Raw genomic sequence first — 14545 nt, forward strand, 5'->3', positions numbered from 1 at the left:
TACATTGCACTCCATGAGGAGCCTGCCTGTTACGCGAATGCAGTAAGAAGCCAAGGTAAGTTGCTAGCTAGCATTAAACTTATCTTATAAAAACAACAATCAATCATAATCACTAGTTAACTACACATGGTTGATGATATTACTAGTTTATCTAGCCTGTCCTGCGTTACATATAATCGATGCGGTGCGCATTCGCGAAAAAGGTCTGTCGTTGCTCCAATGTGTACCTAACCATAAACATCAATGTCTTTCTTAAAATCAATACACAAGTATATATTTTTAAACCTGCATATTTAGTTAATATTGCCTACTAACATGAATTTCTTTTAACTAGGGACAATGTGTCACTTCTGCAACAGAGTCAGGGTATATGAAGCAGTTTGGGCCGCCTGGCTCGTTGCGAACTGTGTGAAGACTATTTCTTCCTAACAAAGACAGCCAACTTCGCCAAACGGGGGATGATTTAACAAAAGCACATTTGCGAAAAAAATAAATCGCAATCGTTGCACGACTGTACCTAACCATAAACATCAATGCCTTTATTAAAATCAATACAGAGAAGTATATATTTTTAAACCTGCATATTTAGCTAAAAGAAATCCAGGTTAGCAGGCAATTAACCAGGTGAAATTGTGTCAGTTCTCTTGCGTTCATTGCACACAGAGTCAGGGTATATGCAACAGTTTGGGCTGCCTGGCTCGTTGCGAACGAATTTGCCAGAATTTTACGTAATTATGACATAACATTGAAGGTTGTGCAATGTAACAGGAATATTTAGACTTAGGGATGCCACCCGTTAGATAAAATACGGAACGGTTCCGTATTTCACTGAAAAAATAAACGTTTTGTTTTCGAGATGATAGTTTCCGGATTCGACCATATTAATGACCTAAGGCTCGTATTTCTGTGTGTTTATTATATTATAATTAAGTCTATAATTTGATATTTGATAGAGCAGTCTGACTGAGCGGTGCTAGGCACCAGCAGGCTCGTAAGCATTCATTCAAACAGCACTTTCGTGCGTTTTGCCAGCAGTCCTTCGCAATTCTTCAAGCATTGCGCTGTTTATGACTTCAAGCCTATCAACTCCCAAGATTAGGCTGGTGTAACAGATGTGAAATGGCTAGCTAGTTAGCCGGGTGCGCGCTAATAGCGTTTCAAACGTCACTCGCTCTGAGACTTAGAGTAGTTGTTTCCCTTGCTCTACATGGGTAACGCTGCTTCGAGGGTGGCTGTTGTCGATGTGTTCCTGGTTCGAGCCCAGGTAGGAAGGAGCGAGGAGAGGGACGGAAGCTATACTGTTACACTGGCAATACTAAAGTGCCTATAAGAACATCCAATATTCAAAGGTATATGAAATACAAATCGTAGAGAGAAAAATAGTCCTATAATTCCTATAATAACTACAACCTAAAACTTCTTACCTGGGAATATTGAAGACTCATGTTAAAAGGAACCACCAGCTTTCATATGTTCTGAGCAAGGAACTTAAACGTTAGCTTTTTTACATGGCACATATTGCACTTTTACTTTCTTCTCCAACACTTTGTTTTTGTATTATTTAAACCAAATTGAACATGTTTCATTATTTATTTTAGGCTAAATTGATAGTATTTATGTATTATATTAAGTTAAAATAAGTGTTCATTCAGTATTGTCCAAATCTCCGACCACTACCTTGTATCCTTTTCCCTCTCGCTCTCATCCAACACTTCTCACTCTGCCCCTACTCGGATGGTATTGCGCCGTCCCAACCTTCGCTCTCTCTCTCCCGCTACTCTCTCCTCTTCCATCCTATCATCTCTTCCCTCTGCTCAAACCTTTTCCAACCTATCTCCTGATTCTGCCTTCTCAACCCTCCTCTCCTCCCTTTCTGCATCCTTTGATTTTCTCTGTCCCCTATCCTCCAGGCCGGCTCGGTCCTCCCCTCCTGCTCCGTGGCTCGACGACTCACTGCGAGCTCACAGAACAGGGCTCCGGGCAGCCGAGCGGAAATGGAGGAAAACTCGCCTCCCTGCGGACCTGGCATCCTTTCACTCCCTCCTCTCTACATTCTCCTCTTCTGTCTCTGCTGCTAAAGCCACTTTCTACCACTCTAAATTCCAAGCATCTGCCTCTAACCCTAGGAAGCTCTTTGCTACCTTCTCCTCCCTCCTGAATCCTCCTCCCCCTCCCCCCCTCCTCCCTCTCTGCGGATGACTTCGTCAACCATTTTGAAAAGAAGGTTGACGATATCCGATCCTCGTTTGCTAAGTCAAACGACACCGCTGGTCCTGCTCACACTGCCCTACCCTGTGCTTTGACCTCTTTCTCCCCTCTCTCTCCAGATGAAATCTCGCGTCTTGTGACGGCCGGCCGCCCAACAACCTGCCCACTTGACCCTATCCCCTCCTCTCTTCTCCAGACCATTTCCGGAGACCTTCTCCCCTACCTCACCTCGCTCATCAACTCATCCTTGACCGCTGGCTACGTCCCTTCCGTCTTCAAGAGAGTGAGAGTTGCACCCCTTCTGAAAAAACCTACACTCGATCCCTCCGATGTCAACAACTACAGCCCAGTATCCCTTCTTTCTTTTCTCTCCAAAACTCTTGAACGTGCCGTCCTTGGCCAGCTCTCCTGCTATCTCTCTCAGAATGACCTTCTTGATCCTAATCAGTCAGGTTTCAAGACTGGGCATTCAACTGAGACTGCTCTTCTCTGTGTCACGGAGGCTCTCCGCACTGCTAAAGCTAACTCTCTCTCCTCTGCTCTCATCCTTCTAGACCTATCTGCTGCCTTTGATACTGTGAACCATCAGATCCTCCTCTCCACCCTCTCCGAGTTGGGCATCTCCGGCGCGGCCCATGCTTGGATTGCGTCCTACCTGACAGGTCGCTCCTACCAGGTGGCGTGGCGAGAATCTGTCTCCGCACCACGCGCTCTCACCACTGGTGTCCCCCAGGGATCTGTTCTAGGCCCTCTCCTATTCTCGCTATACACCAAGTCACTTGGATCTGTCATATCCTCACATGGTCTCTCCTATCATTGCTATGCAGACGACACACAATTAATCTTCTCCTTTCCCCCTTCTGATAACCAGCCGGCAAATCGCATCTCTGCATGTCTGTCAGACATATCAGTGTGGATGACGGATCACCACCTCAAGCTGAACCTCGGCAAGACGGAGCTGCTCTTCCTCCCGGGGAAGGACTGCCCGTTCCATGATCTCGCCATCACGGTTGACAACTCCCTTGTGTCCTCCTCCCAGAGTGCTAAGAACCTTGGCGTGATCCTGGACAACACCCTGTCGCTCTCCACTAACATCAAGGCGGTGACCCGATCCTGTAGGTTCATGCTCTACAACATTCGCAGAGTACGACCCTGCCTCACACAGGAAGCGGCGCAGGTCCTAATCCAGGCACTTGTCATCTCCCGTCTGGATTACTGCAACTCGCTGTTGGCTGGGCTCCCTGCCTGTGCCATTAAACCCCTACAACTCATCCAGAACGCCGCAGCCCGTCTGGTGTTCAACCTTCCCTAGTTCTCTCACATCACCCCGCTCCTCCGCTCTCTCCACTGGCTTCCAGTTGAAGCTCGCATCCGCTATAAGACCATGGTGCTTGCCTACGGAGCTGTGAGGGGAACGGCACCTCCATACCTTCAGGCTCTGATCAGGCCCTATACCCAAACAAGGGCACTGCGTTCATCCACCTCTGGCCTGCTGGCCCCCCTACCTCTGCGGAAGCACAGTTCCCGCTCAGCCCAGTCAAAACTGTTCGCTGCTCTGGCACCCCAATGGTGGAACAAGCTCCCTCACGACGCCAGGACAGCGGAGTCAATCACCACCTTCCGGAGACACCTGAAACCCCACCTCTTTAAGGAATACCTGGGATAGGATAAAGTAGTCCTTCTAACCCCCCCCCCCTAAAAGATTTAGATGCACTATTGTAAAGTGGTTGTTCCACTGGATATCATAAGGTGAATGCACCAATTTGTAAGTCGCTCTGGATAAGAGCGTCTGCTAAATGACTAAAATGTAAATGTAAATGTATTGTTGTAATTGTCATTATTACAAATAAAAAATACAATTAAAAAAATTAATTAATTAAAAAATATATTTAAAAAATGGCCGATTAATCGGTAGCGGCTTTTTTTGGTCCTCCAATAATCGGTATCGGCGGTGAAAAAAAAATCATAAAATCAGTCGACCTCTAAACCATACACACAGGAAAGCAGCTGCAGTGTCATCCCACCATGCAGCGAGCGAGACAAAGAAACACCAAGGCCACAAAGAGAAACCCACACACCCACAAACAGCAGATCAGAAATTCAGAACACGGCAAAAAAAAAAAAAAGAGAAAAAAAGTCACAAAAAAAAAAATACAAAAAAAAAAATTGGCACAAACTACTCAACATTTCCAAGCTTCCGGTTATTAAACCTAACCCTCCTGGCCATTTCTCCCTCAGACGTTCAAAGAAATGGATTCAAAACACACTCGTGTGCAGAACTAAACTAGATCCCAAAACGCCTCGTCGCAAAAATCCATTCCAAGGCATGTTAGCCTATTTTCTCTGTCACTGATAATTCAGAATGCTTCTCAAGCACACACACGGCCTAGTATCTCTCAATTCTCCCCCCTTCTAAACTATTTGAGCCCCTTGCAGACAAAACAAGTACAAGCACGCCCCTGGGAACTGTAGAGGGGAACGTCGTGGAGGGATGCGGCTGTCCGGGGCCAGGGCAGGGAGGTAAGTAGAGGGGGGAGCTGACTACTCTAGTCTGAGGTTTCTCTGACATTGTGTAGGCCAATGGCCCCAAGCTGGCCCTGTCCTCAGGTCACCCACTGCCCATATAAGGCATGCTCAGTACCAAGAAAGCAACACAGCACAGAGACCAGTGGCTGTGGCACACACACACACACACACACACACACACACACACAAAGGAGTGCGAAGCTGAACTAACTGCTCATATGACCTCATTGACCTGAGATACACACCAATGGATCAACCAAAAATGTTGAAGTCTACAAAACTACAAAGTTGATGCCTAAAATGCATAACATGATTAGTACTCAACTATCCTGGAATACCATGACCTGTGACCTATAGGCCTTCCCATAGACATAACGAGATTGCTGACAATGAGAGATGGCCTACTTTAAAGCCCATGTGGAGGCATCAAAGGCTTGTGGTCTGCGTCATTTCGCGATGAGAGGGAGCAGGTTCAAGGAAACCTCCCCCTCATGTGTTTACTCTGAAAGTGTGTGTGTGTGTGCGCGTGTGTGCTCAGAAGAGTCGTAAAAGGAAGAAAGTGTTTTCCAAACAGAAAAATTCTAGGTACTTTCAACGCTTTGTCTCGTTTTGTTTCCCGACCGCATGTTACGGACTACAGTACAGACACCAACTGACAGAGGCAGTAAACTGGGTAGTATTCGTTAGGGCATACCGTAGGAAAACAGTGTACAACAGAAAACAAAAACTAGCATTACTGGACACGGTCAGATAGTTCTTCCCTGTTTCTGACCGCTTTCTTCAGTTTGGTGCCTAATGAATATGTCCCTGATATTAGAAAGAACAAGTCAGTGGGTATGTGGAGAGATAAGGAGGCATCACAGAACTGACCTTGTAATGACCATTTCTCCGTCAAACTGTAACAGAAGTGGATGTGCCAAAATGGGACCCAAGCTATAAACTCGACAAGGTTGGCTTTGTGCAGTTGTTCCATCATTTATTTAATTTCAGTGTCTTATGAGCAAGCCGGCGTTCGATCTCAGGCGACCTCAGCTTGCTACACTCATAGACTGGACGCTGTTTAATGTTGTGAGGTGAAAAATTACTGGGCTATATTATCACAGGTTAGGAGAGAAACCAGTAACCACATCCCTGAAAAGCAGCAGATACATACACTGACTGGGGTCATGTTCAGTAGGCTTGGAATGAATGAAAACACTCCGAAACAGACTCAAACAGAGATGCATTCTACTACCTGAACTCAATCAACTCCAACAAAAACTTTTAAAACATATTGCAAGAAACTCTTAAAGCATATTGCAACGGTGTGCCCTAATGAACATGACCTAGTTACCATTACACATCAAGTCTGGGCTCTCCCTTTCTCGGTCCCACTGCCTTCCACAATGACTGGCTGAAAACGTACTCACACAGATGCAGGGCAGACCCCCCCCCCCCACCCCCCCCCCCACACACACACACACAATACAGCTGTTGTATGTCTAATCCGGATAGGCCTGGGCTGTGGGAACAGGGCGAGTGCTCCGATGCGGGGCACAAAGGCGTCAGTCACAGCAGGCAGCGACCCAGGCACACGAGGACGGACGGACGCACACAGTGACAGAGCGCCGCGGGCTGGGAGGGACTGATGCGTGTCAAACAACTAGTTTATTCCCCCCTCTGTCACTTGTCCCATCTACCTCAGTGCTCTGAGAGTGTTGGGCACCGACCGGAGCCACCACAGCTGAGGCCACTCACTCCACAAACAAACACAAGCCAAATCTGTACAGGGAGACCGAGGAGGGAGAGGCAACATGAAGTACTCTCAGGATGGATGGCGGGGGGGGGGGGGGGGGGGGGGGAAGGCAAGGCAGGCTGGACCTAGAGCGGATACGCACACCAACACGTGAATGAGCTAGCTCTGTTAGTCTGGTCGGAACATCAGGGTACTAGCGGAGGGGAGAGGACAATAAAACATGTTTAGTGGTCAGGGAGAACCTCAGACTGTGATTAGGAATAGGAAGGAGGGAGAGATGTGTTAGGCCAGGGGTCACAAAAAATATAAAAACGCAGAACAAATCTCTTGCTGCGTTTTGTAAACGCAAATCTAAAATGCTTCTTATTGGAGTTTCTGCTGGGCATCAGACTCATTTTGTGCTTCAGTTGCACTTCTCCACTCGGATGAGAACTCATGAAAGGGCATTCTATCAGCAGACAGTGTTCTGACTGATGTTTAGCTGCTTTTCTCCGGTAAATTGCAAGATGAACTTCTAGCAAAACATTAGGAAATGTATCTGGCTACATTCTTTCCATGATAAACATTAGAAATATAATGGCCATGCATCATTGCACTTCTGAAATTGATGCTATTTTCTGCCAAATGTGTTGCACTAATGTATTTTTTGTGAAGGACAACTACAGTTGCAGGCCCCTGATCACTCTGTTGAAGCGAAAAACTTAAAACGCAGGTGAAATGGTTTAAAACGCAGGTTGATGGTCTGTGGGCTCATCTCAATGAAGTCAGTCAGGTATTTTTGTATATCACTACTAGTGCCAGCCAATCAAATGCGTTGTTTCAAGACAGCACACAAACAAAAATACTTTTCTGGGATAATTTCTCACTTCCAACAATGTCAGGCTCCGTCTTCTCTCCCTCAGTTCTCCCAGAAAACATGTTTGGTTACCCCCTTAAGACACCCCTCACATCAGCCCTGGGTCCCTCACTTCCTGTCTGAACCCCCCCATGTTGTGTCCCCCCCCATAGATTTAGGCTAAATGGTCCTCACTAAACACAGAGCTCAGGAAGGAGAGAAGAGTGCCCAATCCGGGCCTCCTCCTCATCCCACAGAGCTGAGACATCCCCCAGCCTTTACAGCCCACTCCAACTGGGCCCTCCTACTGACTCAGTCAGTCCTCTCCATCTATCCCCACGCGCTCTCCCCCCCCCTCTCTCTGGCTCTGTGAGTCACTCCCTCTCTGGCTCTCCCTCACTGATGCATCTCCCTCCCCCTCCAGCTCTCACACAAAGCCCACCCACATGAGCTCAATACTAGCCACACTCACAACATGTGAAGGTCGACACAGACAGAGATGCTTCTCAATCTAGCACACATGCATGGGCTGTTTTAATTTAATTCACTTGTTAGAAGTGAAAAATAACATTCCTTTCTAGGCTATGGGGACACAGGCTGCAAGATCCTAACGAACACAGGCTCATTAAGGCACGCAACGAAAAACGCTTTGTAACGGGAAGAGAAATTGAGTATTTCCTCATAGGACAACTCCAGGTTGTCCGTTTTCTTCCGGTTGGTTCCTAATGAATACTACTCAGGCCTAGCCTGTGTGTGAATATTCTAGCTGATAGTCAACATCTCATGATTGTGAGATTGTGCCTTCCCTGTAGCTCAGTTGGTAGAGCATGGTGTTTGCAATGCCAGGGTTGTGGGTTCGATTCCCACGGGGGGCCAGCACAGAAATAAAATGTATGAAAGTGTATGAAATATATGCATTCACTACTGTAAGTCGATAAGAGCGTCTGCTAAATGACTAAAATGTAAATGTAAAAAATGTGAGTGGGTCAATGTGTCCCAAATGGGCTAGCTTTGGACAAGGATTTGAAAATCAAAGGGGGTTATCGACTTCCCGCCTTTTTTACTCAAATAAAGTGAGGAGCTACAGAGGCAGGAGAGAGAGAGAGATCAAGGAGGGAGGATACGAAAGGTGGTGGACGGGGGGGTTAGGTGAAACAAAACAGAGCGGGAAGAACAAGCGGAAGGAGAGGGGAGGGTGTGAATCAGAAAGACAAAGTAAACTACCATATATGCCTATTCAAACATAGCTACTGCTAACAAACTTTAAGTACCTCAACCACATTTACCTAGAAGACCCTCTTGATAGTTAGTAACTGAGTCAATCACCCTTGGGTGGGGGTCACCTGTACTGCCTGTGTGGTGTCCCTTTTTCTTTCGGTAAGCCCCACACAGGGGTGTGCAGATGAGTGTGTGTATGTCACGGGTGTATCCATTACAACAGGAAGCAGCTGCACTTCTCATGCACTATTAAAAATGCTAGGTTACACACCCAAAACCCCAACTGACAATAGAACGCAACATCACATACTATACTGAACAAAAATATACAACTTTTGGCACAAATGAATTTTTTATTTTTTTTAATACATTTTTTTTTTTAAAGTGGCTCTGGATCTCGTTACGGTATTTTTGGGCATTCAAATTGCCATCGATAAAATGCAATTGTGTTTGTTGGCTGTAGCTTATGCCTGCCCATACCATAATCTCACCCTGGGGCACTCCGTTCACAACGTTGACATCAGCAAACCGCTCGCAGACTCGACACCATACACATGGCCTGTGTTTGTGAGGCCGGTTGGACATTCTCTAAAAACAACTAGAGGCGGCTTATGGTAGAGAAATGAACATTAAATTCCATGGAAACAGCTCTGGTGGTCATTCTTGCAGTTAGCATGCCAATTGCACGCTCCCTCAAAACTTGAGACATCTGTGGCATTGTGTTGTGTGACAAAACTACTCATTTTAGAGTGGCCTTTTATTGTCCCCCAGCACAAGGTGCACCTGTGTAATGATCATGCTGTTTAATCAGCTTCTTGATATGCTACAAGTGTCAGGTGGATGGATTACCTTGGCAAATGAGAAATGCTCACTAACAGGGATGTAAACAAATTTATGCACAAAATTGGAGAGAAATTAGCTTTTTGTGCATATGGAACATTTCTGGGATCTTTCATTTCAACTCATGAAACATGGGACCAACACTTTACATGTTGCTCAGTGTAATATCCAATCTCATATGAACGTTTTATGATCATGTGTTGCCTTTCAAATAGCATACAGACAGAGCTACAAATCAAATCAAATTTATTTTTATATAGCCCTTCGTACATCAGCTGATATTCTCAAAGTGCTGTACAGAAACCCAGCCTAAAACCCCAAACAGCAAGCAAAGCATGTGAAAGAAGCACGTTGGCTAGGAAAAACTCCCTAGGAAAAACTCCCTAGAAAGGCCAAAAACCTAGGAAGAAACCTAGAGAGGAACCAGGCTATGAGGGGTGGCCAGTCCTCTTCTGGCTGTGCAGGGTGGATATTATAACAGAACATGGTCAAAATGTTAAAATGTTAAAATGTTCATAAATGACCAGCATGGTCAAATAATAATAATCATAGTAGTTGTCGAGGGTGCAACAAGCACGTCCGGTGAACAGGTCAGGGTTCCATAGCCGCAGGCAGAACAGTTGAAACTGGAGCAGCAGCAACTACATGTACTGTGTGATGGATGTTTAAAAGCTGAAGTCATATCCTATGAGCACTAGCTAATCTTGTCTGTTTCTCAAACTGCACAAACGTTGCATGCTGCCAGACGACCGTTGGAATGAACATTGTGTTAATAAGCAGGCCTGGCAATCAATTAGCATTTTCTCACGCCACACTCTTCTTAGCGACGAGGGCCCCCTTTCAATCATTCACTGAGGAATCAAGTCCCACTGTTCTGTTCCCCCTCATGGGTACGCAGCTGACGGACAGAAAACACCTACCCTGTTCAGGTTTGTTTTTTAGGGCACACTGTAGCAAAATGTTTTGAAACAGAAAAGCAAAAATTAGCGTTTCTTATCAGTCAAAGTCCAGATAGTCCCACCCTGTTGTAGCCCGCAGTCTACCATTTGGTGCATAATGAACATGGCCCAGTTAGCCCCCTTTTAAAAACTCTACAACCTGAGGAGGCTTGGAGGTCAGTTGCCAGGGGGGACCTCCTCTGGAGGAAATCAATATAGCTCTGTCTGGCCTGGCCGTATCAGGTGTCACTCACTGGGTCTACCTGCTAGGGTATCGTTGCAGGAGAAGTGGAAAGCTTCCGTTACGACTACAGACAATGCAAACTGTAAAAACGGTTTCCCTGGCTGTCATTGTAAAAGGCAAGGAGGAACAGTCTGACCTAGGCGACCATCTAGGTTATACAGGGTCTACTCTATTATGGATGCTTCCCTTGTTGATTTAGGCCTAGCCTACACGTCACCACTGTTTTGCAGTCTACTCATGAGAAAACATGACCAACAGGACCATGCAGTCCCATTGACCATTCAAACTGAAATGCTTTGAATAAGGAAAAGTAGTCAGTAACTTTGCCTCTTCTGAACTAGGACAACAGAACTGTATGTTCTAAGTCCATAACAATGCTCAAACATCAGGGGACCAATTTTGAGGTATGGGGGAAAAAAAATCTTAGAGATGTTGGTGTAGTTACCCTTTAATGCAAGTGTGCACCAGCTAGAGACAGTTGTTTGGCTTGCGGTGTTTCTGTAGCGCTAATGTGCATGCAGAGTTAGCTAAACAAATTGTCACTGGATTGATGGAAATAATGATAGAATTCTGCCAGGTTAGCACAGGCTACTTTTTAGTTAACATTTAGTTGAGACGGTTTTTGGGAAAGCCTTTCCATCTACCAGCAAACGGTTATCATTAGCATTATCACAAACGGTAGACTAGACATATGTGCGCACCGCACACAGCATGTACGCCAGCAACATACCACCCTTCATCCCACTGCTGGCTTGCTTCTGAAGTTAAGCAGGGAAAGTCCTGGTCAGTCCCTGGATGGGAGACCAGATGTTGCTGGAAGTGGTGTTGGAGGGCCAGTAAGAGGCACCCTTTCCTCTGGCCTAAAAACAATATCCCAATGCCCCAGGGCAGTGATTGGGGATTTCTCCCTGTGTAGGGTGCCATCTTTCAGATGGGATATTAAGCAGGTGTCCTGACTCTCTGTGGTCATTAAAGATCCCATGGCACTTGTAAGGGTGTTAGCCAGGACAACTGGGTTAACTTCCCAATCTGGCCCTCATACGGTCACCTAACCATCCCCAGTTTACAATTGGTTCATTCATCTGCTGTAAATGAGACTGTTCTCTGGCAAAATGAAGGATAAATAAAAAAAGCAAACAGGGGCATTCCTGTACCGTTTCAGAAAGTTGAAGGAAAATGCAAATCATTTTGTTCATGTCTTGCAATTAACTTGGGCTAATACATTGTTGGATTTCATGATTCTGTCCTCATGTTCCATAACTGATTTATTTGGGCCCTACTGACGTCTGATAAACAGCGTGGCACATGTCTGCGGTGACATACAAGATGAGCCTATTGCTGAACCACAGGAGGCTGCTGAGGGGAGAACAACTAATATTAATGTCCAGAACGGTGCAAACGGAATGGCATCAAACACCAGGAGACCACGTGTTTAATACTATTCCACTCATTACCACGAGTCCGTTCTCCCCAATTAAGATGCCACCAATTACCTGTGTGCTGAACATTTCATCATGCATAACCATTTGGACTTTTCTATGACTAACGATTGAGAGTCATGAGTAGGAAGATACCCATAAAGGCTGAAGTGTGAAATATGATGCCACAAAACTTTTGTTAAGTCTCCATTTCATTCCTCCACTTATGACTAGCCCAACTGTACAAGACTTCAAAGACACTGTACTCCCTCATGGTGTGTGTATAGAATGACATTTCACCTGTGACTCACACATGGCCAACAGACAACTGTTAAGGAAGTCCCCTAGCTACAGTTAAACAAAAAGTAGCTGGTGGCCATTCATGAATTTACCTAGGTGCTTTTAGCAACAGCGGGTGTATTTACATACACTAGCATTGCTTTCAATTGTACTGGGTTGCACAAAAACAGTCCGTGGGGGAAGCCAGACGTTAAATACAATTCCATTTCAACTTATTGTGCCCGTGGGCAGGACGGTTGGTCATTATGAAGGGGAATCGTATTCATATCTAAAGGATCGGGTTAATAAACAGACTTTCCAAACGTATGTTGTAGACCCACTCCCCCTCTGCTTACCTCACGTCAAAAGAAATGCCCCCCCAAAAAGTATTCCTCTTTTGTCCACATAAGGCACACATGCAGGACTTATTTTAACATGAAGCCAGCAGAAAACAGACCCAAGTTATTTAACTTCTGGCTTCCAGCGGACTATTCTGTTTTTTTTTTGCAAGCTAATTACTAGCAATTCTAGAGTGTAAATATTAGCGTAGTTAAAAGCAGTTAGCCACGAACGAGACACCTCAACCAACACCTGTGGGTTGGCGTTGTGTCTTAAGGCAATTGACATGGACCAACAACAACAAAAAAACTCACATTGGCTGGCCAACTAGCAATCAAATAAGTTTATTTTTTTCTGCTTGTGTTGCCATGTCAGTGTTGGGAAACATGCAACAATTTAGTAAATCATTTTGGCATGATATGAGCAATGACAGCAAATTACCTGTCGTTCCGATTTCCATTCATGAGGTCCCTGTCCGGTTCACTCCCCGGATCACAGATGACAAATGTCTGGAACTCTTGCTTGGTTCAATCTGGTTTATCGGCAGTTCACAATACCACACAGGCGATGTAACCGAGTAGTTACGGGTTCCCCGGAATTCTCCTCTCTACTCACTGTCAAACGGGCCCCTTTTCCAGTCCCTTTGGATGAGGGTCTTCCGTGTCCCGGTGTCTGCAAGTCGTTCACACGATCAAGGTATCCAATCAGAATACACTGCCACGGCGATACTGGCTCGAGCCTCAACGACGATGATAAACTAGCTAGCTGCTAGATTAGCAAATGGATTGAGACAAACATAGCTAACAGACAATGTCAAGATATCATAATTGCAGATTCACTGGTCTCTTTAGTTTATTACCAGTTTGCTGAATAAAAATCTGATACGTTCAGTTTTACGTCCAGAAGAAATCGAGTTTAAGGCTTGCTAGTTGGCGATAATTAGCTAGCTAGCCATCTAGTTACCTACGACTACTAGTTCGAATTCTCATCCGACATTAGACAGCTACTTATCACTCAAAGTCTGCTAACGATATGTGCAGCCTTGTTTCCACTGATGTCACTCTCCAACAGCGGCCAGTCTCCCTGTTTCTAGGCTGTCAACTCCCGGTTGCATTCGTCGATATGGCTAAGGTTTTCATCCCGGTTGCCTGTGCTCAACTCTGTAGGGCTCTGACCAACTAAATATGGTGAAGTTACTACTCTGGCACCGACAGGAAGAGGTGGGTTCTATCTCAAATAGGAAACGCCAAACGTCAGAATGAAGCACTTCGCCCAAAGACAGTACAGTAGGAAGATAGGCAGAAACTGATTCTCCACTAGAAATCCCCGAACACGTCAGCTAGCTAAGCTCATGCGCAGAAACACGTCATCGGGTCTAACGGTTGTCTCGCGAATAATTGCGCATGTGCACGCCGTCAAAGGCACCCCCCCTCAATGTTATTTTTGACGAAAATGAAAACGAGTCAGTCTGTCACTTTCACGAGGTCTGAGTAATAACATGTTCAATTACTTAAGACATTGGATCGAATCTAGGTTGTGCCTTTAGATTTCGAAAAATTAACAACTAAGGAAGAATTTTTCACTTTCTCTCATTGACTTGTCGAACCCCAAACCCCGGCCTGGTCTGCTTGACCAGTTTCGCAAGCGTTCCTGCAAGTCTCGCGATGTTTAGCCTCAGTTTACAAACTCTGTGCTTTGACTTTAGCCAATGGGAATAAATCATATTACAGTAACACAGAGAACATCTCAGTCCTTATGTCAAAATGTTTCCCTTTTCCTCTCTGTAGACTGACATACATTTGTTTTAAATCTATTAAGGTTTCAGAGATAGTGGTTGGAGCTTTATGTGATTTAGGCTAGGCTACAGATATGTCATAATAAAAAATAAAAACCTGCATACAATTGGGTTTTCCAGGACTGACCATAACTGCATTACGTTTGTCTGTACACAAAAATCAACAAGAG

At 45.4% G+C, this 14545-nt stretch overlaps 1 protein-coding gene across 2 annotated transcripts in view; it reads right to left on the minus strand.

Annotated features, from left to right (window-relative positions):
• Positions 1–14426, minus strand: part of LOC106582842 (protein argonaute-3) — a 53605-nt gene extending 39179 nt beyond the window's left edge. For both annotated transcript variants that reach the window (XM_014166360.3, XM_014166350.3), the window contains exon 1: positions 13022–14426. In XM_014166360.3, coding sequence (XP_014021835.1) covers positions 13022–13040 — 19 coding nt within the window. In that variant the 5' untranslated portion in view covers positions 13041–14426. The remainder of the gene's footprint in view (positions 1–13021) is intronic.
• Between the last annotated feature and the right edge of the window lie 119 nt (positions 14427–14545).

Source organism: Salmo salar, chromosome 02 (genome assembly GCF_965601325.2).
Source record: "Salmo salar chromosome 02, fSalSal1, whole genome shotgun sequence".
Lineage (NCBI taxonomy): Eukaryota > Metazoa > Chordata > Actinopteri > Salmoniformes > Salmonidae > Salmo > Salmo salar.